This window comes from Pezoporus wallicus, unplaced genomic scaffold (assembly GCF_028554395.1).
Source record: "Pezoporus wallicus isolate ANWC-B61680 ecotype Strahan unplaced genomic scaffold, APGP_CSIRO_Pwel_v1 contig_8143, whole genome shotgun sequence".
Lineage (NCBI taxonomy): Eukaryota > Metazoa > Chordata > Aves > Psittaciformes > Psittacidae > Pezoporus > Pezoporus wallicus.
The window spans coordinates 141,177-165,026 of NW_026636259.1; the positions used below are offsets into that span (position 1 = coordinate 141,177).

The following is a 23,850-nucleotide window of genomic DNA, read 5'->3' on the forward strand; positions in this document are numbered from 1 at the left end:
CCTCCTGTGTGCAGAGTCCAGCCTCACCAGCCCTCATTTTTAGGTGTCAGTTGTTCACAGTGCTGTTGGGTATCAGACCAGTGTTAGCTGGGTGTGATTCTGCTGGCAGATCTGGTGGGACACATACCCATGTGCACCAGGTAATTTGTATTGCTGATTCCCTGACTGTGGAGCACTACAACTGACAGTGTAGTCTGTGGCATTCCTGGGCTTGTCCTGGAGGCTGCTGGTGGTGATCATGCATCACTTCCCAAGGTTTTAAGTGTTCGAAGGCATATGTATGTGTAAGAGCAGGGGATGGAGCAAGCAGCCAGAGCATCAGAGCTTCATCCACACCACTCTTACTGGAATGCCCATTCTTTACTTGTCTGCCAGGAGGGTGTATTCCTACAGTAACTGGTGTGAGCTTATACTGCCATGAAGTTCTGTTTAAATTGCTTTTGCTGTAGTTCTCCACTCCCTGCACCAGCATCCATTTGACCCTTTGAATCAACTGAAACCAAGTTTGGAATACAGTGATGACGTGAAAAGGCCTCTTTTGTTTGTTTAGTTCCTTGTCTCATGACAGAGCTGGGCAGATCTCAGTCCCAGGACAGAGGAGGGGGAGGACCATGATAAGCACAGCTGGGTTTATCCTGCATCACAGTCCACTTACAGCCTGGGACTGTACTCTGACACTTTGGAGGACACTTTCTGTGCTCTTTTCATCATGGAGGAGTGTTTGGAATGGAATGCTGGGGGAATGACGGCTTGTGTAGCTGTTCTTATGCTACTGGGTCGTAATCCTTGAAGTCAGTGGTAGTGAGGAGTTTGCTAGAAGGTTCTGCAGTCACACTGGGGGGCACTTTTGTGCCCTGGTGTGTGGGTGATTGGTACTAAACCCTCCCAGCCTGTGGCTGTGGAGCTAGGCCAGATGTTTGGAACATAAATGGTAGCTAGTTGTCTTCTAAATGTTGGCTTTATTGAGATTTCTAAATGGAACAGAATACACTGTCTCCACTCCACTTCTTGCAGTGGGGATTCCCAGGCTGTAATACCTATTATAGCTCCTGAGCAGTGCAGTAACCATCTGCCCATGGAGTGCCTGCAGTGCTGTTGCCCATTACGGGGTATCAGGTCAGCAATGGAGAGCACTGAGAGACAGCTGGGATGAGCCCACTGAGACACTGAGCCAAGGGAAGCTGGTGTCTGTTCTGCTTCTTGCCAGAGCAGCATGCCGAGCGCCTGGGTTCCAAGCAGGGAGCCCACATTGGTAAGTCACTTGGGTGCTGATGTCTGGAGTGTTTTGCTCCCTCTGAAGCACATGCACCTCTGCTGCTTCCCAGTGCTTGTGGAAGGAGTCTGGGAGAGCCTGTGCAATGGGAGCCTGGAGGGAGGACACCCTGCCCAGCTGGTGGTCATAGAATGGTTTGTGTTGGAGGGGACCTTAAAGCTCCTCCAGCTCCAACCCCTGCCACGGGCAGGGACCCCTTCCACTAGAGCAGCTTGCTCCAAGCCCCTGTGTCCAACCTGGCCTTGAACACTGCCAGGGATGGGGCAGCCACAGCTTCTCTGGGCACCCTGTGCCAGCGCCTCAGCACCCTCACAGGGAAGAGCTTCTGCCTAAGAGCTCATCTCAGTCTCCCCTCTGGCAGGTTAAAGCCATTCCCCTTTGTCTTGTCCCTACAGGCCCTTGCCCAAAGCCCCCTCCAGCTTTCTTGTCAATGCCCTTTAGGCACTGGAAGATGCTCTAAGGTCTCAGAGCCTTCTTAGGCTGAATGCTCACTTTTGCACTGTTCTACATGGCTCTAAAGAGTCAAAGAACTTTCTGGCCCCGTGGGGCTTTAGCAATGTATCTCTGTGGGTAGCAGGACAAGGTTACTGCTTTGTGGCATCTGAGCATGATGTGATCGACACAGGGAGAAAGGGTGAGGGAGAAGGAAATCATTTTGCTGCCAAAACCTTTTCGTGTGAGAGGTTGGATCTGGACGCGTGCTTTTCTGGGTGTACACACAGGTTATGCAGTCTGTAGCTGCTGTTGCTGTCACCACCAGTAGTGGCACCCAAGTAAACAAAATTGAGGAATGCCATCCTGCAATAGGAACTCGAAGAGGCTATTTCTAGATGGAATTGAAGCTCCATGTGATTTAGTGCACTGTAGCTTCATTGTGAGGGCAGAAGGCAACCAAAAGTGGTTTGGACTGGAATTCTTTATAGAGTATTGTTGCTAACGCTGTAGTGGGCAGCTGGGTTGAGATACTTTGGAGCTTTACTCCTTTTTGATACCATACTAGCACTCTTGTTAAAGAGGCTTCATAACAAGTTGGCAATGGTTGGTGCAAGCCCATATTTTTAGATGTTCTGTTTTTTTTTCCCCCCCCCCCCCCCCCCCCCCAGAATAGAGATATTCTGGCAAAAGCCAGAGAGACAACTTTAGAATGTGCATACTAAATATCCCCCAGCAGGTAAGCTGGAGCAGCAGAGGCAGCAATGGGTTAGCACCTGGGTTAGTGAGTTTTGGAATGATGAGGTCCAGCTTTCCAGGAAGGGCAATACCTGCATGTAGCTACTCCTGTGGTCACAACCCATCAGCTGTTCCAGCAGACAAGTGTGTGCTGCCCATCACGGATACAGGAATCCCAAGAATGTGAAGGACTCTGGAATCCCAGCTCTGTGTGCCTGCCCTTCCCCTCCTCCTCCAGGGGCTAGTGGGAGCAGGAAAAGAGGTCAGGTTTGAACTCCAAAGAGGAGGAATTTGTGAGTATATAGCAGATAACGCCCATCACTCACTATGCTTTGCCACTCCCCCCCCCCATTGTGGAAAGTATGATTAAAGTCAGCCGCTCCGCCCTGGCTGTCTGAGCCTCATACATGCCTCCCAAATGCCAGATTCTCTTCATTCCAGGCTGCTGACTTCAAGAAGGACTTGCTCTGACAAGCTGGAAATGAGGACTGGCAGCTTCGTCTGCAACTCAGAGGCTTTATCTCTCTTAGACACTCTTCCTAACGTTTCCCACAGACATTGTTCTGCTGGTAAGAGCTGTTGTATGCCCAGGATGCCATCAGACACTTATGAATAAAGCTTTATGTTGTGAAACTACTTAAAACAGGCAAGGAAAGCTTCCTAGAGCAGCTGGCATCAGGCCTGCGGCAGAGCTTGCTCTCCTTGTGCTTCAGCCTCATTATATGGGGAGTGGTAAACAGAGTCAGCTCAGCCTTTTGATCGTCTTGTCCCCTTACCTAGAGCTGGTCTTTCCTTCATTCGGGTTCTGTCATCCGGTCTTCATCTCCCACTCTGTTGCCATCACCTGATGATGTGGTGTTGCCATCATATCCACAGTGTGTTCCTTCAGTTCATCACCTTGGCCTCTCTGAACTCCTACCTTCACCAGGCCAAGGACATGTCCTTTGACTTCTAGGATTGACCTGGCTCCACCATGAACTTGTGTTTTTCCCTGTTCTCACTTCCTGATCTTGCCTCCTAGCGTTACTGCTTCACTGCTGCTTCTGCTTGGTGAGGGATGTGGCTGTACCCACCTGTAAGGGGTTCTTTATTGCATGTGCTTTTAAGCTGTCTGCTTATGCTGCGAATTTCACTTGGAGTATTTCTACTCCCTGGCCCATCTTAATCAGTTGATGAACTCAGCCTTCAATAAATGCTTTCACAGAGTGCAGCCCATTTAAGAGGTGTAATAATGGTTCCAGAGAGCGTCTGTGCTCTTCTTTGGATGTTGTTTTTGTTTCAAAGTGATTATTAGAGCAAGTATCTTTTTACGTTCATATAATATTTAACATAGGAAGTCGAGATAACCTTAACCTTGATGCAGTAAGGCATGAACCCTAATAGAAAAATGTCTCTTAAATCAAATCGGAGTGGTCATTATGGTTGTGACATGATTCCTGCTTAGCAGGGTATCTTGGATGTCATCATCCTGCTTCAGAAGCAGCTTGCCAGTGTTAGTTTTGGTTGTGGAGGATATGTACGTGTATGTAAGACCTACCAGTATCAAATGCCTGCCCAGTACTTCACAACTGGTTGTTAATAGACAAAACTGAGGGGGTTTTGTCTGATTTTTGAGGTGGGCTGTTTCCACAGGGGCTGTGGCCTTGGCTTAGGGCCACGTAACCATGTTGAACAGAAAAGGGATCCATCCCACTAGTCCCAGCTCCAGTTCCTCTCTCCTTACCATGGAAGTTTGCTCTCTGAAGATTGTGGGGAAAAGCTGGGTGAAGCAAAAGCTCTCATTTCCCCTTATCTAACTTAATGTGAGCAAAGAGCACTTTGCTTACAACGAGAGGGTTGGAATCAGTGTTGTAGTGAGGATTTTGAACAAGAAGCCAGCATAAAGAAGCACCCATAGCATTTAACCTCTGTGTTTTATTCATCCTGGAGCAAGTGTAATTGAAAGTGACACCTCTATAATTGATGAAGTATCTTTTTACCATTTGTTTAATTACCAGTTTCAGTGTCTAGAAAGCAAGCAGATCAATAATTTACAGTGATGAACTGCCCCGTGTCCTTCTGTTCTTCCAGTTCAGACATACAAACAACAGCTCCTGAAACAAACCCTCATGTTTTGATGCTTCTCTTTAGGTGATTTAAAGGATCTCAGTGTCTGAGAGCTGTTAGAACAGGAATTGTAAGCAAAGGAACCAAAGCTGCCTGTGTTTTATATGTATTCCTTACGTTATAGGCTTTGATTTTAGTACAGCCTTTCTTGAGACTCTTGAACCCTTCTGGCAGGTTAGAGGTCAGACTCCCTCATGGCCCTCATCCCTCACTTTCCCCAAGGGCACCTAGGGAATCTGTACCTGTTGAATCAGAGCAAGGAAAGTGTTTCTTTCCCAGTGGGATGAGGCTTCTGACAGTTCCTCATGTCATCCCAGCTGCCATGGACAGGAGGGTTTCCTCAGACAGCATCAGAACAAAAGATACCCGACTTCCAAGAGATCTCTCCCTAGTATGGAAAGTTTATAGGAGCATAATGATGTCTGTATCAGCTGTAGGGATTCCTTCAGGATCACAGCCCAGAAGTAGTTTGTGTTTATGTAGTAGATGTAAAGGGCCTGCCTGGGTCTGCCTGCTTTGTCTGCCTCAGCGGGATGTGTGCAGATTTTCAACCACACAATGCAGGACCATAAGTAAATCAGAGAGAGAAAGAAAGGATTTGGACCCAGGCACAGCTGGGGCATGAATGTTTCCATTCACTGCATAGGCCCATGTTTATCCAGATGTGGAACGGGCGTTCCTGAGAGCCGCAAAGGAATGGGCTCCTTGGTTATTCTTTGGCTTGTGTTTTGTCTTTGGGTTGATTAAATTGATGTCCTGATGATGCAGAAAGTGCTGAAAGCACTGGGAACACCATAGTGCAGTTCACCTGAGTGGGCAGGGAACCAAACCCATGTCTTGCAGACGAGAGATCCCTTTCTTTTCAACGGGTGCCTCTGAGCTGCAAGCCAAGGATTTTAATGCAGTTTTGATTCAATAGGAATATCACTTTTTAATCAATATTCTGGATTGTCTGAGGAGTGCAAGCTGATGCTGGTGGATGTTGGATGGCCTTCTGTAATGATGTCCCTATTTTCCAGGCATCCTGGAATACTTTTGCCAACATGATGGGCAGCTCATCATTCCCTGCTTACTGTTAACTAAAGGTACATCTGTTTTGGGATAAAACTGTTTGCAATTCACAGACTTTGCTCACTGGGGGATCTTTGGGGTGCTGTCAGGCTGGTCAGAAGGGGATTACCTCAGACAATACCCTTCATCTGGTGGCTTTTACCCTCCTTTTCAGAAGCAACAGGGTAAAGGGAAGCAGCTCAGACATAAGCCAGCTGCAACATCATCTGTCCACGTGCTCCCTGTTGGCTGCCAGGCCTCAAGCCTGACACGCTGCCAGAAGCCAGTCTGCACTGCGTGTCTACTCGTCTTTGGTCTGCTTTTGGAAACTGCTTAGGCCATTGCTTTTAGCATAATCTGGAATTTCTACACATGGTTGGATAGTCTTACTGTGGGCTCACAATCCAGTTTTACTGCAGACTGTTGTTGAAACTTCAGCTTTTCATAAAGGACTTACGCCATGCTAATAAATGTAAAATGCTCTTTGTTCCCTTACAAAGAGGGGTTTGAAAGAAGTTCAGTCCCATATGCCTTCCTAATAGTTTCATTAGGATTTATTTATAACTTCACTGTCCCAAAATAACTGCCTGCCTCAGGCCAACAAAGTCAGTTTGGGACAGAGGGGAAAAGAAACCCGGGTGGAAGTACATATTGTGCCTGTAAACTCCACGCTTGTAAATCATCAAATCAAAACCTCCTCCGCTTGTTTGAATGGCTGAAGCATTGAATGTGCCCTTTCTCTGGGCTGGCAGAGTGGCTCCACTCTAGTTTGTAGTTGGCTTTCAGCATTGCAAAGTTTGCATTAAAGAAGAGGCACACCCAGGAGGAAAGTAAGAACTTGTTTCTCCCAGGTATCACCCGCTCCTGGCAGCAGAACTGAGTGTCGCAAGAGTACTTGCAGACTGGGCTGGTTCCTTCCTTTCCTTAAGGAACCTATAGACATTGCATGCAACAACCCCCTGACAGATGCCACTGAACCATATGAAGTATTTCCCTGAATTTGGGGTTCAGATTGTACTGATTTATGCTACTATAAGCTTTCCATACTTGGCATTTTGTTATTACACGAACAGGATTGGGATGGAGGAGTAGTTGGTGGGGCATCGCTCGGGTACAACCTATTTTATAGACGTCCCCCTCCAATTTCAGGCAATATATTCCATCTGTGGAATATATTCTCCCTGTGCTTTCCAGGAAAGTTTTAGCCATTTATGCTTTACTTTTCTGCCATTGGAAGCTTGAATACACTAATATAATGTAGGTACTACCTGTGCTCCAGTCTCCCCAGAGCAGAAAAGTTCCTGCTTTTGACAGCAAACCAGGAGTTCAACAATAGCTTTATTCAGACCTTATGAAAAGGAAAAGCTCCGCGTGAACTGAAGGAAACAATTCCATTTGGCTATTTTGGAGGGAGGTATTTCCTTTCTAAACTGTTTTCCACAGTACCAAGTGGTCTCGGTTTGGGTGGGGTTTGTTTTAATGCAAAACTACATGGATGAAAGTTGTCGGTTCCAAGAAAAAAGGACAGCTTGGGACAAGTCAGTCGAGTTTAGTTGTTTCCTATAAAGCAGTCTGATAGAGTAGATAAAGCTCTTGTTTGGATTTCTGTGTGATAGGTGGTGACATGTCAGGCTGCCTTCCCCGGGTTTCAGATTTAACCTGCTACAGAAAAAAAGCAGCTTAAACTTAACTGGGTTGGTGTCAGGAGTTCTGAACAGGCAGTTCCTATATTTAGAGAAGAATTCTACAATCATCATTGGTGGCATGGGGGAAACCTGGGATCCTGTCAATATAACGTTCATAGGCATGGTTCATCTCTGCTTCCAGACTCCTAGACTCATACCCACGATTCTTCTCCCTTTTCAGAGCCTTATAATGGGTATGGAGGAGTTATTACATGCAAAAAGAGGTATGAGGGTATTAAAAGGCATTCTTTGTGTACTTAGTTTTCCCTAAGTCATAACCACTCACAGTTACTGGTTCTGAAGAAAACCTGCCTGTTGCTGCGCTCGTTTCTCCCTCTCTGTGCAGGCAGGAATGTCAGCACTGAATTGGTCAGAAATGAAAAGGTCAGTTTAAAAAGCTTCAGGAATGGAGATGTCCCCAGAGATAAGCCAAATACGAAACATCCTCTTGGGACAGATTTGCTGTATAGCCAGGAAAGCTTAACACACCCTTGAGTGCACACCCTTTTCTGGCCCGGTAGTGTGAGGATAAGGGCAAGGTATGAGCAACTGGTGAGGAACGTACCTGAAAGCCTTGGTTACACTGGAGCAATCCTCTGGAACAATACAGGGAATTGTAAATCTCAGCTGTGTTCTCAGAAACTCCTGATGCTGTGATGTAGAAGAGCGTTGCTGCTGTTAAAACTCTCTCTTGCATCTCATATAGGAGTCTTTCACAAGGGTAACTTGGCTTGCTGCATTTTAAGGCTCTCAGCCTAACGTTGTTGCCGTGGCAAACTGATCGTTTCAGCTCAAGGAGATCTTAACTAGTTAAGGCATTAGAAACCTTGGCTGGGATTTGGTCCACTAGAAGCTGTGCAGCTCTGGATTTGTAGACATAGGATGGAGCAGGGCTGCAGATAGCAAATGATTTGTGCATTTTGCCACAACCCATCTTTTGCTCTCAGAAATAGAAGTCTGGGTGATAAACCTGTCTAGGAATGTATATTGTGCTCATTTCCGTGGCAGCTATGGGGCTGTGTCAGACTGTGTTTGCTCAGCAAGCTTCTCTGCGCTGGGAGCTGGCCTTATCCAAAGGCAGAGAAGAGATGGAAAGATACCCCTCACTGGGGATCACAGGGCAATGTTCCAGTGATATCACTTGATCCAAATGAGGGCTTTGTGAGCGTTGTTTCATTTGTATAAGAAGAAGGGAAATCTCTCTTAAACTGGACTTGCAGGTTTTGTGTCTGATGGAGTGACAGGGAAAAGTGTGTGTTGGAGCTACGATTCCGGCTCCATCCAGAAGTCAGGCTGAGGCATTCACACAGCTTCTTGTAGCTGTGTGGAACTGCTTGATGTTGGAACTGCTGGCTTGTGAGACATTGATGCACACAATTGTGTGGGAACAGTTTGGAAATCAAGTTAAATGGCTTCTTCCACATGTGCCCAGCATCCTCACAGTTTAAAACCAGCAAGAGAGCACTGGCCTGGTCACAAACTCTCGTGCTCTGTGGATTGACTGCCCAGGAAGGGCAGGAAGGGGAGCTGTCAGCCTTCCTTCTGCGTTAGCATTGGCCACGTCATGCTTTAGGATGCGGCTGTGTCTTTTCCTGCCCTTTCATATCAGGGATGTGCTCAGCCTTGTTCTGCAGGCGCTGTTCTGTAGATCTGAAAGTCTTCTTTCTATCTTTTGCCTCCCATGATAGAAAAAGGACACGGCAGCTTTAATCTGTACATTCAGTTTTCTATTCTGGGCTGGGGAGAGGCCCCTCTCCGCTCAGGAGAGAAGAGTTAGGGGTTAAATGCTGCCCACCTTTGGTGGGGGAACCTTAGCTTACCGCATTCTGTCTTCCTGGATAGTACTGATGTGTGAAGAGTCCAGCTTGTGTCCCTCCTCAGTACACTTCTATGTTCTTCTCTTCCAGACTGCAAACGGTTTAGTGCTGATCTGGCCTTATATAGTCATTTCCTATTATTAGAAACATTTCCTTGGGATCTTGCTCAGGGAGTAGCAGAGGGAAATCCTGTTTCCTTCATCTAACGTGCAGGCAAATCACCACTGTTCACTCTTTCCTTATCTAGTGGTGATAGAACAAGAAGTTTTTGTTATGATATGCTTTCCAGTCTTAATTCCTTTCTAACACTAAACCTCTTTTCAGAAATGCAGGAAAAGGATTTTGAAGGATTAGGAACTGTCAGCCACCCATGTGAGCTGTAAAGCATTGTCCCCAGCCTGTAAGTTCTGCCTGTTCTTTCTCAGCTCTGACTCTCAGGTTTACTTGTCCTAACGCTTTGGACAACCAATTCTCTTACTCATTGTGACTGCTATGATAGGATGTTTCACCTGAATCTGGGAGGGCATCGATACAAAGCTAATGGCTGTGTTAAAAGAGAGAAATGACTTTATATTAATGAGGAGTTTCTTTCTGCATGCAAAGAAACGTGTGTTTAAGGGAGAGGACGGTCACGGAAAGCACAGAGATATGCACAGGCTTTGAACACTTCATTTTTCCTGTGAAAACATTTTTTCCCCTTAAAAGGAAGATGTAGGTCCTGCTACTGGGAGGGACTGTTTAGAAAGTCAGCTGGGAGGAATGCACATTAGCAGAACTGAGTCAGGCTGTTTGTATTAACAGCTCCCTCCAGAAGGGCTCTTCTTGTTCTTGCCACAGACGCTGCAGGGGAGCTGCTTGAGACGATGGTATCAAAGTGAAGGCAAAGCAATCCAGCTGAATTAACTGTTGGTTCAAACTCTGTGCTGTTGCAGCGAGCTCAACAATGACTGTTGGACTCAGGACGGGCAGAGTGTGTTTGTAAATCAACTGTCTCACCAGCCACCAGAGCTGTAACAGGGATGGAGCGAGAGCAGCCGCATGCACGAGACGCACTGGCAGCGTATTAAGGGCATCTGGTCGTGATAAAGCAGGACTTTGCTCTGATCATCAAAGCCACTCATCCATTTCTCTTTCACTGCTTCAGCAGAGAGCAACAACAAGGAAAATGTATCTCAGTTTGTTAGATTAACCCAGTTCTGGTTTTCACCCACGTCACAAACCCAGAATTATTGTGTGTGTGCGGGAGCCATGACTAAACAGGAACGCAGTGTGTGTGCTTTTAAACCTGCTGTGCCTCAAACGCATCTTATCATCAGGGGTAGCAAAACAGTGATTGGTGCTTGCAGAGACAGAGTAGGAGTCCCAGGAGAGGTGTATCTCCATCTTCATGCTTCCTAATATTCCCTGTTTTGGTGATATTCCTGTTTATCAGTGGAAGACCGAGCTTGGGAAGGAAAGAAGTGTAGTGTTCTCACTGCTGAAGGTTTCTCGAAACAAACAAAACCAGTATTGACAGTTCGAGGTGTTACAAAGCATAAATTAGACTCCAAAAGAATCATTTAAATAGGCTTTTTTGTCTTCTGGGTTTTTGAACCCTTTTGGCCACACCTTAACATACTGCTCAGCCTTTGTCTGTAAACGTGCAAACACATCCACACAGAATCAGAGCATTCCCAGAGCTCGCGATGTCATGAAGTTTGCAGGAAAATTAAGGAACTTTGCCATCTTGAGACACCTTCTGAGTGAGTATAATGGGCTTTTGATTTAACCTTCGTAGGTCTGCAGTTCCAGAACTGACCAGTTGTGTCTCTAGGGACCAATGTCCTATGTCCTAGGCTTCTGTTCCCAATTACTTGTTTGGGGGACGTCTGGCTGCTTTCTGCGTGGGGAAAGAGGAGATGTGTTACCACAAACAAAAAGAGGGTAGAAACCAGACAATTCTTACCGGGGCTGATGGTATGGGGAGGAGGTTCTGCCTCCTTATAGAGCCTGTTGCAATATTTACTGATGATTCTTTGGCAGGGCATTGGTTTATGCAGTTATTGTGCAGTCAAATGTCCATCTCTGCTAGAACAGAGGTTTTTCCCCAGGGTGTGGTCCAGGCATCCTTTGGAACCTCCAGTTCCTGCTATAGGGTGTCTTAGGAATGTGAGGCATTTGAATCAGCTTTAGATCAGCGCAGTCTGGACAGCAGGACACATGTGGTAGGTTAAAGAAATTCCTATTTTCTAAGATGTTCCTCTGACCTGCAAGAGGAAGGGCCCTTGAATTCCTGGCCTGTCGAGGGTGGTTTCTTTCCCATGGTATCTTTGCCAAGTGCTTTCTAATTATGGAATGTGTGTTATTCTGGAGTTGTTTTGCAAGGCAGAAATAGTGAATATTATAGAAATCCTGATAAAAAAGATACACATTGACAGATGAACTCGACACCTTTTGCTTTTGGAATAATGTAGATGTGATCCACACTGGTTTTTGGAGTAGCATAAACCCAGACCAGCATCCCTTACCTCCAGATTTATATTGTGCAGTGGAATCTGCACTGGCCTGCTGATGGTTTCACTGGTTTTAGGCTGGTTTAATGGGGCTAAACTGTTCTCTTCCAGCAGAGGCACTACTTGTGAGTGCAGCTCAGCAGGCCACGCACTGCTCTCTGTGAGCCTGCCGGAGCAGGGCTGACAGGAAAGGTTTCCAGTCCCCTTGCTTTGAATGTGGAATTGTATGCAGGGAATCAGCTGCTTATCAGCATGGAGCAGAGCAATCCCAGTGCTCTAATCCAGGGTTTATATGAGTCCCTTCTGACTGGTGAGGCCTGGAAAACTTGATTCATACCTCTGCTTGTAGTTGCCTGTAGTGGTGATGCAGACCCAGCCAGCCATCCTCAGCAGAAATCGGAGACAAGGGCTGGGCTCTGTTGCTGGAAAGAAAGAGCCTGGTTTTATCACTTTAATAATCCAGGATCAAGGTCTTTTAAATCAAAATGATGCTGGTTATCTCTGTTTTCCAATCATATTTTTCCCCCTCCCACTTTAGGCTAACCCGTGTGCCAACAGGAGCTGGGCAGTAGTTTGGCTGCAGAAGAAAGCTTTTTGAGTAAAGGAATTCCCACTGAATAAAGGGTTCTCCTGCAAGGAAATGGCATTTCCAGTGCTGAGGTGTGTCCTGACAAGTGTTAGGAGGTGTGAACTAGGGGAAAGGTAAAGGTGTTAATGTGAAGATAACTCACTACTAATACTTAACATGAATTTTATTGGCTGTTGTTTGGCTACAACTGGACTGATTTGAGGAATGATGGTGGAGAACTGACATTCTCCTGCTGAAGAATTAGAGATGCCAGGCCACAGCTCTAATTAGACTTGGAACACTCCTGGATCAGGACTTGCTGTTGAGACTCAGTGATGGCTCATATGGCTCAGGGGAACAGAGATTATATTACCTAGGATCTTAGTTGTTCTCCTGCACTGAGCAGGGCTTTGGAGTATTGTCCATTTCTTTCAATGCTCTGACATAGATCAATGCTAAACCCCTCTCTGAAACATGTCCTGAGGCTGCCTCTGTTACTAATTCATCCAACTTCTCAGCTAGCTGATAAAAGGAGTAGAAGTCATGCCAAAGAGAGTTGTGTAAAAACTGGGAGGTAAGGTTTCAATCACTTCTCAAAATGGAATCTGATGAAGGCAGAAGCGCTAGTGGCATCATAGCACCCTTCAGAAGAGCTTCATCACAAATCCTTGCAATGGTTGGCATGTCTTTCCTGTGAGGAATGGCATCCACCATGGGCTCAGTGCCTTGGGGCAGAGCTAATGAGAGGGGAGCCCTGCACTGAACCACTGACAAACATCCCCTGTGTTTCTTTGGTTTTAAATAGCCTCCTGGCTGAGTAGTGGCCTTGTTTTGTTTTACTTTACTTGTTTGAGCTTTACTTTTAAAGCTTTTTAGTTTCTTGGTTTAAATCTCTAATGCTTGACTTTACCCTTTCTGCAATAGAATCTGGGCAGTGTGCATTTTGATATGAAATAAAAAAAAAACCAAAGCAACCTTTAAGCAGAGCTGGCTCCAGATAGTGCCAGTCATGAAATATCAGCAGCTGAGAGTGGGAATGGTTTCATGACTCTGTGCTTTCAATGGCTGGAGAATCTGCCTGCTGGTACTGCAGGATTTGGGGGATGACTGTCATGAGGGACCACTCAAATAAATAGATTCCAACAACTGAGGTACTGATAGTGCTGGGCTTACTCAGTAGTGCTGCATGCTGCCTGGGGTCCTGCAGTCATAGCTGATCTGAGACTAACACACCTGAGGGTCAAAGAGCCTTTTTGGAGAAGGGAAATTGGTTTATGTCTACTTTATTCTACAATCATGAGAAAAGCCTTCCCCACTTAGAAAAGAGAGAAACAGGTAACAGAGTAATACCCTCCCAAAAAGTCTTACGGTGACAAAAGGGCATTACTGAGTTTGCCACCTCTGCTCCCCTGCTTATGGTGATGATAGCTGACACTTGGTGTCATACCTGATTGCAGAAGCACGCAAGAGATGTTCAGCAGATGCAAGAGAGTCTGCAGTGCTGTCTTTTCAGAAGCCCCTATGCACAGCAGGCAAGATTCTATTCCCATTAACTTTGATAAGGATGCTATGGAAAATCAGGGGGTGTTTGGATCAGGCTCATGTTTGCTCAGTGCAGATGTGGCCACATGCATTTAGAGCAAGTGACCTCTGGAAAATTCATATTCTTATCTGTAGGCTTAGACTAAGTTTGAGACCTTCCTAACTTGAGGTGTCAGTCCAGTTTTGCTGTACCTGTAATTCATTTTAGGATGGACACAGCTTAGATCATAGAGGAGCAAAAGAATACATGGACTCATTTTAGGTTGGAAGTGGCCTGTGGGGATCTCTGGTCCAACCCCACTTTCAAACAGGGCCAGTTTTAGGTCAGGTTGCTCAGGCATTGTCTGATTGAGTCTCAAATATCTCCAAGGATGAAGTTTCACAACTTTTGGGGCCCCTGTTCCAGTCTTTGACAGCGCTCACTGTGGAAAAAAAAAAGTTTCCCAATATCTCATTGCAATTTCCCTTCTTCCAGCTTTCACCCATTGCCTCTCCTGCTTTCACTTTCCGCCCAATGCTAGCAAAGGCTGCATGCATGCCCTGGCACAGGGTGCCCAGAGAAGCTGTGGCTGCCCCATCCCTGGCAGTGTTCAAGGCCGGGTTGGACACAGGGGCTTGGAGCAAGCTGCTCTAGTGGAAGCTGTCCCTGCCCATGGCAGGGGTTGGAGCTGAATGAGCTTTAAGGTCCCTTCAACCCAAAGCATGCTGTGGTTTGTGTGTGATCAAACCCAGACAGAAATACTGTTTGCAAGGATTGGAGACTAAGGGCAACAGTGGCTTCAGTATGTCCTAGGAAGGGTCTTACTTGGTGTAGTGCAGGTTGTTTTGTCATAGGGACATCAAGGACCTCCACATAGAGTGGGCGCTCTGAGGGTGCGTATCTCAATGTTTCTGGATTACAATACTCCTGAGCCACTAGGCTAAAAGTCCTTGCAGGAGCAGACAAGTCAAACTACATCCTATCCTCAGACTGTTTGTGGTCTTTTGATTCACCAAGAGCATAATTACAAGTGTAACTGTAAGCCCAGGAGATTGATTCTGCTGCTGTCAGGGTGAGTTGGGAGCAGGTTTGGGGAACACTCTTGCTGCTGCTTCAGTGCAAACTGGCTGTAATGGAGCACGTCTCTTCCTGTCCCGCCGCTGTGGGTTCGTGTGTTGGGCTCTGCACCAGCTTTTCCAGCGCCTGGGATTACTTTCCTTGCTGTTTTTCCCTGTGGTTAGGCACTCTGCAGGGAAGGCAGAGGACAGCTGGCTGCTCTTGGCCTGCCTCTCCTGAGCTCTGCACACCCGGCTCTCCTCTTTGCAAGGGGAGGAGAGTTCCTCTCCTTCTCCTTGGAAAACGCCCTCTCCGAGATGCTCCAGTAGGAGCTCGTGGGAGGGAAGGAGTTGTGACTGCACCGAAAATGTCATGAAAAAAAAAAAGGGAAAGGAAAGGCAACTGACAGGAGGGAGAACTTGTCCTCAGATTCCTGCTTTCTGCAGCAGGGTGAACTCAGGCTCTGCTGGAGCTGCCAGGAGGCAGAGATGAAGTTCAGAGGCGCGGTAAGGTTTGCTCCCGCTCTCTTGGTGGGTTTGCAGCTTTGGGATGTGTGTCTGGCCCTGAGGAGAAGGGAGACACGTTGCCAAGGTTCCTGCAGGGGAGTGAAAAGCTTTGCGAGAGATCCCTTCATTGGAAAGTGATTTGGAAGGGGTTGGAATGGGATAAACCCCCAAGGAAACGCATGTTTCGAGGAGGAAGCCAAGGTGGGAGCTGAGGAAGTGGGAAGAGAGGGGGAAAAGCTGTGCTCTGCGTTAGGGGAGAAGAAAGGGTGGAGCCTTTGCTTGGGTGGGAAGGGGCTTGAGGATGGGAAGGTACCCTACTGGTGCTGGGCTCTGCTGTGTCCTTCCCAGGGCCATGATGGGCTCCGTTCTGTCTGACTACCACCCTCGGGAATAGCAGGAAATACCTGCTTAAGGACTCATTGCCACTCGGTTCCTCCAGGGTGTATTTACTTTATCAAACTTTGTCCATGTTTTAGCAGCAACCAGAAAGCCTGGCTCTGTGTACTGCATTGCACCAGGAGCTTAGGAAAGTACGTGGCAAAAGCTTGAGAAGACCAGGATTAGGACCTGGAGAAAGAGATGAGTAAGAGAGGAGGGAAAAAAGTCCATATACAATAACGCCATAGAGAAGACAGATCATGAGCTTCTTTCTTCTGTGTTGTAGCACAGGAAGAGGGACATTCAGTTGTGTTAGGAGTTGCTAAACTGATGCAAAGATTATGGTTGTACAATGCATAATTGGGCCATGGAATTCACTGACGTTGGAAGATGCTGAGGTCAAGAATGAGGGAATGTTGTAACAGAAGTATACGTGGGCTTTTGGCTGGATGAGAATGTTCAGGGCTCTAATTGGCAGTAACTTCCCAAATTTAGGAAGAGAAGGACTGAAAACATCATGTCTGTGGATTTAAGGAGTTCTCTGTTGAAGAAGCAGTAGCAAGGGTTGGAGTATCCCATACCTGCTCAGTGTAGAGATCCTCATGTGCATCCCAATAGTCTAGTGTTGACCACTCTGAGAAAAAGGGGTCTTGGTGATGAAGGAAAGAGCAGAGCTTCTGGAGAACCTGCTTAGATGTGATAGCACATGCAAAGGTGGAGGTGACAGTGCTTGAGAGGTTTGTGCTTGGGTTTCTGTTGGCTTAGAGGATGCTGGAGCCAGCAAACTCACCTACAGCAGGAGACAGAAAGGTTGGTGATGGAGAGAGTGTGATAAGTGGTGTTGTCCAGGGCGGTGCTTGATATTCTCCAAGAGAACACATGGGTGTGGAAGTGCCCTTCACATGCCCCAGGAATGCTCTGGAGTGCTTGCTGTGCTGGGAAAGTTTTACTGTCTCTGAAAAGACTTCATGGTCTGAAATGGTTGAGTGGGGCGTGGGGAATCCAGCAGGGAAGGTGCCCCATAGAAGGACAGAGTGCTGCAGGAGCAACCTGCAGTATTGGTTGGAAGTGAGATGGAAGGATGCATGGATTTAGAGGGAAATACAATATTATCCCAGAGCAGTGAACCAGGATGCAGAGTGGGCACGCCATTGCTGCGAGTGGGGAGGCAGGGGGAGCACGTGCATCCCATAGTTCTTACCTGTAGGCTGGTGTCTGGGTTTCTGCTCCTCTCACCAGCTCAGTCAATGGCAAAACTTCTTGGAAGGGCAATGATGTGAGATTTTGCTTCTTATGCCCTCTGTTTGTTTTCTGCAGCTACTGAGGGATGCCCAGGCCTGTACCCTGGGGGCACAGGTAGTACTGCAATGAGAAGTGATCAGCAGCATCTCTCAAGCAGCACCAGCTTGTGTCAGCTGTTCAGGAGCAAAAATGTCAGCTCCCTAAATATAGAAATCCAGTGTATTTACTTTTCCAGCCTTGGTTGAGTTCCTGGTTTGTCTGGTTCATTTTTCTTACTGCTATTTTATATTTAACTTGTTGATTGAAATATCAGCAGCCCCTCTAAGGGGTAGATGCTTTGCCTCTCTTTTGAATCAGTTCTTACAATGCCCTTTTCCTTTTCATTACTGATTCCTTCTCTTTTTCCCTAACTTCCTCCCTATCCCCCCAAAAAGTAAAGTCTAGAAGATGTAATTCCATTATAAACAGGAAACAAATTATGTTGCCTGCTTGCCATTGAATCTCCATGGCCTGCTTTGGTTTCTGGTCCATTGTAATTTACATTCGAGCTCCTTGGATGGATTCTTACTATTCTAAATACTTCCTATTTGCAAATGTCAAGCATCATTGATTACTATATTAACAGTCATATTAATTGCTGCAACATCTGCACCCTGCATTATTGCTTTTCAAAAGATGAAACGTTTGCTTTCCCAGTTCTATCCCCTGTGTGTTTGATAGATACTTAAAGTAATGCACACAGGGTGATCCATTGCTCCCGTTTCCCACTGTGCTTTGCATGATGATGCATGAGATGAAATGGTTCTGTAGCCTGGAAAGTGAGGGAGGCAGAACTTTAGTTTCTAGGCAGTTTCTTAGTGGTGATGTAAGAAATCTTTGTGAGAGCAGACTGAGATTGCTTCCCCTGTATTTCTGGTTATTTTATGGTTTAATGTATTCCAGTTTGTCCCTACTTAAAACACGTAAGACCTCAAAATAAACAGTTTACAAGAATCAGTCAAGGAAATAGCGTTTCTTTCTCTTTAATATAATTTCTTGAATAGTGTATTCTGTAGTTAGATCCTTCCAACATGTGGTTTAGGATCAGGAGGGAAGTATCCAAGAAGCAGGCTCTGAACATGGGCTCCCGCATTCCATTGCTGGCCATGTATTGCTCTAAAAGAAGCAGTAATAGAAAAGTGATTCTGCTATAAATGGTGACTTGTTTGTAAGTTCAAGTTGTTCCTTTAACTCCACTGGTCTGTGTCATCAGAGTTGTTACCTGCTTTTGGGCCTGTTTGATCTGACACTTCTGATTTTACCCGCGTTGTCTGCTCAGAACAGCTTCATAGAATCATCATAGAACCATGGAATGGTTTGGGTTGGAAGGGACCTTAAAGCTCATCCAGTTCCTCCCCCCTGCCACGGGCAGGGACACCTTCCACTTGCTCCAAGCCCCTGTGTCCAATCTGGCCTTGAACACTGCCAGGGATGGGGCAGCCACAGCTTCTCTGGGCACCTTGTGCCAGCGCCTCAGCACCCTCACAGGGAAGAGCTTCTGCCTAAGAGCTCATCTCAGTCTCCCCTCTGGCAGGTTAAAGCCATTCCCCTTGGCCTGTCTCTACAGGCCCTTGGCCAAAGCCCCTCTCCCAGAGGCTTACACCTTGTGGGAAATAACTTCCAAAAAAGCTTACAGAATTAAAGCCAGAATGAAACGTTTGCTTTTGTTACTTCATTTTCTTAACTAAACAAGCTAAATACATGGGATTTGTGTTGGGATTATTAGCTGAGCTCAGGTGGCTTCAGAAGGGGCAAATAAATCCATGGGGCTGTTCGGGGAGGTGTTTTACGGGAGACCCAAGTTGCCTCTCAGGGATCCCTTATTCCAACCCTGCTGTTGACTAACATAGTCCAAAAAGTGCAGCTCATTTTCAGTGTGGCAAGGAGGAGGAGGATCCCAAGTGCTGCACTTGAGCCTGTCAGGGATTCGCTGGCAGGCAGCAAGTGCTTGACTAAGATCCCTTGATTGTGGTCCACCTCAGTTGTTTTCCTTCTTGCTTTCTCTATGTAAAAGGAAATGAGGAGCTCTCCCATTCTGCACCTCAGGAATTGAGGCCCTGGATAAAAGAGCTGAGTTTTGTCTGCCCTGCTGTCTAGCCCAGGCTGCGTCCAAACCCTTTCTCAGGCTATAGAGTGGAGTAGAAACCAGAGGCATTGTTTTCCTTCCTGCAACTTTGGCATGACAGTGAGGAATGTCAGACTATCCACGAGACAAATGTGTTTTCACTGCCACCTCCCCACGAGAAGTTCGTTCTTGGTTCAGACTCCTCATTGTCTTCCCGAATCTAATCTGAATTTCCCTTCCCACTCCTACTTGGTTCTTGCCTCTTCTTCCGTTCCCGGCTTTGTAACTATTTCTGGAGCCTGCAGATCAATCATCTTCCACTCCATACCAAGATAAAGATGCTGCCTCTTTCTATACAGCACCCACTTCCTGAGGGGGTTTTAGTGCAAGTCTTCTGCTCTGCTGGATGGATACTGCTTAATTCCTTGTCAGAGGAAAATAGTCAAACATACATCTTCAGACATTGAAGCAGAAATCATGTTTGTCATACGACTTTTCTTTCTACATCAGATGACTACAGTGCTTCCCTGCTCCATGTAAGACCATTCATTTGGAGTGCTTCAGGTGTTTCCACAAGCATCACTCATGGATGCTCCAGGAAGGACTGGGAGTTGCCTGAGCTACTGAATGCTTCCTCATCTCTTGCTGGCTGGAAGGTTGCATGAGGCTTGGAGCGACCTGCTCTAGTGGAAGGCATCCCTGCCCATGGCAGGGGGTTGGAACTGGGTGAGCTGTAAGGTTCCTTCCAATCCAAACCATCCCATGATTGGATCTTTAAGTCTTAAGCAGGGGAAAGTCCTTCTCATACTCTTTTAGCATAGTTTAAAAAGAGAACTACTGGTTTACACCTTCGCAGTGCATGTCAGAGATTTACCAGTTCACCTTAGGAGACTCTGGTATAATCTTGAGTGCTTTTTGTACTCTCATTTGTGACGGGGTATTTTCTGGTCTTGTTGACTCTTGGATGAATACAAAGAAAAGCTGGAACCTGAGCCAAGCTAAACCTGGCTCTGCAGGCTGCATTCAGCACCAGTTTACACCAGCAAAAAGTCTTTCCCAAAGCTTAATCACACGGAAGAGAAAGGCATGTGGAAGTGGTGCCGCTTTGGTAACTGCACTGGCTTGGGCCCCACCATTCAGGAGCAATGGCTTTTCCTTCCCTGGCCGTGAGCCACTGTTGTGCTAACGGCTCTGGAGAAGTGATTAAAAGCAAAAAAGTGGGTTAAAATAGTGTGGGAATGAGTCCCTGGGAGCTGTGCCCTGGGGTAGGTATGAGAAATGCTGTGGCAGGTTGTACTCTCTCGAGTAGGAGTGACCATCAGGATGTGATTTTAGTAAAGGGCTGTGATTTTAAGCAAGTTTGAGAGGGAAAGGCACCAAGATCAGCTGGAGATCGCTCAGATTTTTGCAGTGCCCTGTTTGCAGCCTGTTTTGGGGTGGCGTTAGCATGGTGTATCCTAGGAAGGTTGGGATCCTTAGCCTGCTCCTCCTTTTGGTTCCTATGGGCACGGTCAAATTGCTCATGGTAGAGTTAATGGGTTGTTACTGTCAATGGGCACCTGCATTCCCTTCCCTCCTTGCCCTGGGTCTGACACTCCATGTTCCCATGGTTATGGTGATTCAGCTCACTACCTTGATAGAAAATTATCACCTCCTTTTTTTCCCCCCCCTGTGCTTTGTTTAGCTGATTTAGCAAGTTGCATTGATTCAAGACAGGTAATTGCTTGCATGAACACATGCCAGGGAGGCAAAGGCTGTGTGTGGTTTGGTGGTGCTGTTAGACTACACCTAACTTGCCTCTTTGGTGGTAGTTTCACCAGCACTTAAACCCAGCAGGAACTGGCCCTGCTGCTGCAACATTCCCTCCTCTCAGTCTCCACTGTGGTTCCCAATCTTGTGCCACCATCATCTGTCAGCCGCTGCGAGTGAGGATGTGTAGAACCAGTGTGGGAAAGTGGCCTGGATTAAAATAATACTAATAAAAGAACCCAAACCCAAGCTAGTTTTAATCCATGTCAGGTTTCCAGCATAGCTTATTGCACAAGCACTGGAGCTGGTGGAAGCCAAAGGGTGCAGCTGCACAGAGGGCTGTGGGATGGGCCTTTTGCCTGTCTTCTCCCTGTCACAGCAGCTCATTTAGCACTGAACTCTCTTAGCAGCTTCAAGAAGAACTGATTTTCACAAGGAAGGATCTAATCAAACCCTCACAGCCTGTATTCTCATTACCCAGAATACACACTCCCTATCACAGGGCTTGCCCAAGCTGATTTCTCACGTAGCACAGAGCAGGAGCACGTTGGAAATGAGCTGTTCATCGCCCGGAGGCGGTTTGGCACAGAGAAATCCATCCACTGCAGAGGCACTGAGGGAGCCCGTGCTGTCCGTGGGCAAAGTGCTTTAATGGTTAATTAGCTCCACTCACTTATTTAAGCCCCCCGACTGGGTTTTCTAGCATTAATTTACAGCCACCAGATTTGAAGGCTGCCTGCTAGCACCAGATACTTCACATTTCTGTTATTGTAATGTATTCAGGGCCTTACGGTCGCACTCATCATATGCAGGGACATATGGTCATCATTGTGATTAGTTTTTGCTAAACAGTGTCTTCTTTCCCCCCTTCCTTACTGTTCTGTTTCCATTTTGCAAGTAAAAGGGTTATTCTCACCTCCTTTTACCCTGCATCTGTTGAAGTCACTGGCAATTACATAGTTAACACTGATGTTTTAAGTTGGTGGCAGACTTGGACATAAGCAGTAAGGCAAATGAGCAAATGCTGGCATGGAGAAACACGTATTGCTCAGCTGTGGTTTATGACTGCTCTTCATATTTGCATTGGATTTAGGCTTGGGAGGGTACAACGCTGTGGTTAAAATGATCTTCTGGAGAACCTGACTACGTAACCGGGTCACAGTCAGCTACTGCTGAAAGGTTGCTTGCTTTTGGGGTGTTTTGGCCTGCAGATTTCAGGTATGAGGTCGTTCTCACAAAGAGAGGTTGGAGCTGAATGAGGAGAAACTGAAAGCTCCTCAGCCTTTCACTGCCTGTCCCAGCGGAAGCACTTTGTGTTGTGAGTAGGATGGATTGCTCCTTCCTCAGGCTGGATGTGTGCCGCTGGGATCAGTGTGTCCTGTGCTGAGGGAGTGGCTGATGAAGGAGATGCTGAAGTTGTTAAGTGACATTTTCTGTGGAAGTCTGCAGGATTATATAAACTTGGATTAAGTGTGTGAGGGTGGAAGCTTCTCCTCGGTATTCATGACCCTGCCCACTTAAACTGGTGATTTTCTTCTGGTTTTTCCTTTGTTACCATTATTTTTGCCCAAAATCTGCTTCAGGACTGCACTGCTCTAGGCAGAGCTTATTTGTATGGGATTGTTCTCTATTTCTTTTGCCAGTGTTGTCCTTTATGTCACCACCTTCCTTTCGCCAGGGCTTCCCCCTGTCCTCTTCGCCTTGGCAAAGAGGGTTGAAGGAGACAGCAAAGCGCTTTGCTGAAGGTGTGGAGGAATTGGCTGGGAAACTTTGGGGCCTTTTAGGAAGATTACTTAGTGACAGTATGTGCAGAATTCCTCCCAAACGGCATCTTTCAAAGCTTCGAAATCCAGGAGACTCCTCGGAAAAAATAAGAAGGGAAATGAAAATGAATGTTTCTTTGTGATGCTTGAGCCATTAGAGTGGGTCTCGGTTTGAGAGTTCCAGGAGGAACTGATTTGTCTTCCTGAAAGCTGCTAGTTTCACACAATCACTTATGTCCAGGGCTTTGAGAAGAAAGACAATTACAACTTAAAGGAGCAGGTAAAACTGCATTTGTGTGTGGTTGGTAAGTCTAAAGAGCTGCAGATTGAGGGAATTTGCACTGGTTCAGGCCCAAATTTATACTTGCCTGGGTCTTACCTTTATTACTACTTAACAAAACTGAGGGTAAATTTTCTTCTGACCAAGGTTGTTTTCATTTCTTGTTTTCCTGCACACCATCAGCCCCCGTGCTCTGACCACTATTATGTCTTGAGAAGGAGCAGAAAGGAACTACCTGACAACATGAGTCAGCAAAAACATCTCCATCACTGTGCAGGGTGTGGGGGCTGGATGACAGTGCTGCAGTAGGGGTCTGGCATTCCTGGTTTGCAACACCACTGCCTGGGTATTGCTGTTAGCCTGTGAGCAGCAGGCACCAGTGGTGTTGTGCCAGCGATGGCAACATCCCAGAGTGTAATAATAGATTCTCTGAAACGCATTAGTGCTGTAAGGAAATGATTTAGGAGAAGGGTGATTGCTGCGAGGAGTTTGCAAAGTAAGAGGGATTTAAGGATGTGATAAGGAAATGCAGATCCTTCAGCACAGATGTGAGGCAAATGGTTTACTGTGTTGGATCTCCTGTCTCTGATTTCTGGAGCTTCTCTTCTGTGCCCTGTACATCATCTGTCTGCTGTGTAGAAGTTTTCCCTGCAAGCAGCGACTGAGTCACTTGGTGCACATTTCCTCTCCCTGTTTTAGTACCTAAGGCTGAGTGGAGTAAGAAGTCAGCAGACCTGTGTCGTGCAGAGATGGTTGTATCTGAACCATGTCGTGTCAAAAACCCTCAAAAAGAGGGTCAGGGGGGAGAAGCTGCTTGACGCATGGGGTAGATGTTAGTGTCACAGCCTAGATTCAGTGGCATGGGATGCAGAAGTGCCCACTTCTCGTTAGTTCTGAGTTTTCCCATTGGGTGTTTTGCTAAAGCTGTTAAGTTGGTCAGCAGCGTGAAGCTGTTTGCTCATGAGATGAATCACCATTAGTCATGAAAGATTCCTCACCTCGAAACGACTTCCCGTTATGAAGTGAGAGAGAAAAGCGGAGAGAACACATCTCAGTCCCACTCCTGCTAAGGGAAATCCAAGCTTTATT

At 46.6% G+C, this 23,850-nt stretch overlaps 1 protein-coding gene across 5 annotated transcripts in view; it reads left to right on the forward strand.

Moving 5' to 3' along the window:
* The window catches only part of MYO1C (myosin IC), a 52,350-nt gene that overhangs the window by 9,924 nt on the left and 18,576 nt on the right, over positions 1 to 23,850 (forward strand). The window contains exon 1 of one of the 5 annotated variants that reach the window (XM_057399478.1): positions 15,110 to 15,245. The exons of the other annotated variants lie outside the window; for them this stretch is intronic. Within the exon in view, the coding sequence (XP_057255461.1) occupies positions 15,228 to 15,245 (18 nt within the window). The 5' untranslated portion in view covers positions 15,110 to 15,227. Of the gene's footprint in view, positions 1 to 15,109; positions 15,246 to 23,850 lie in introns of those variants that run through there. 5 annotated transcript variants of the gene reach the window in all.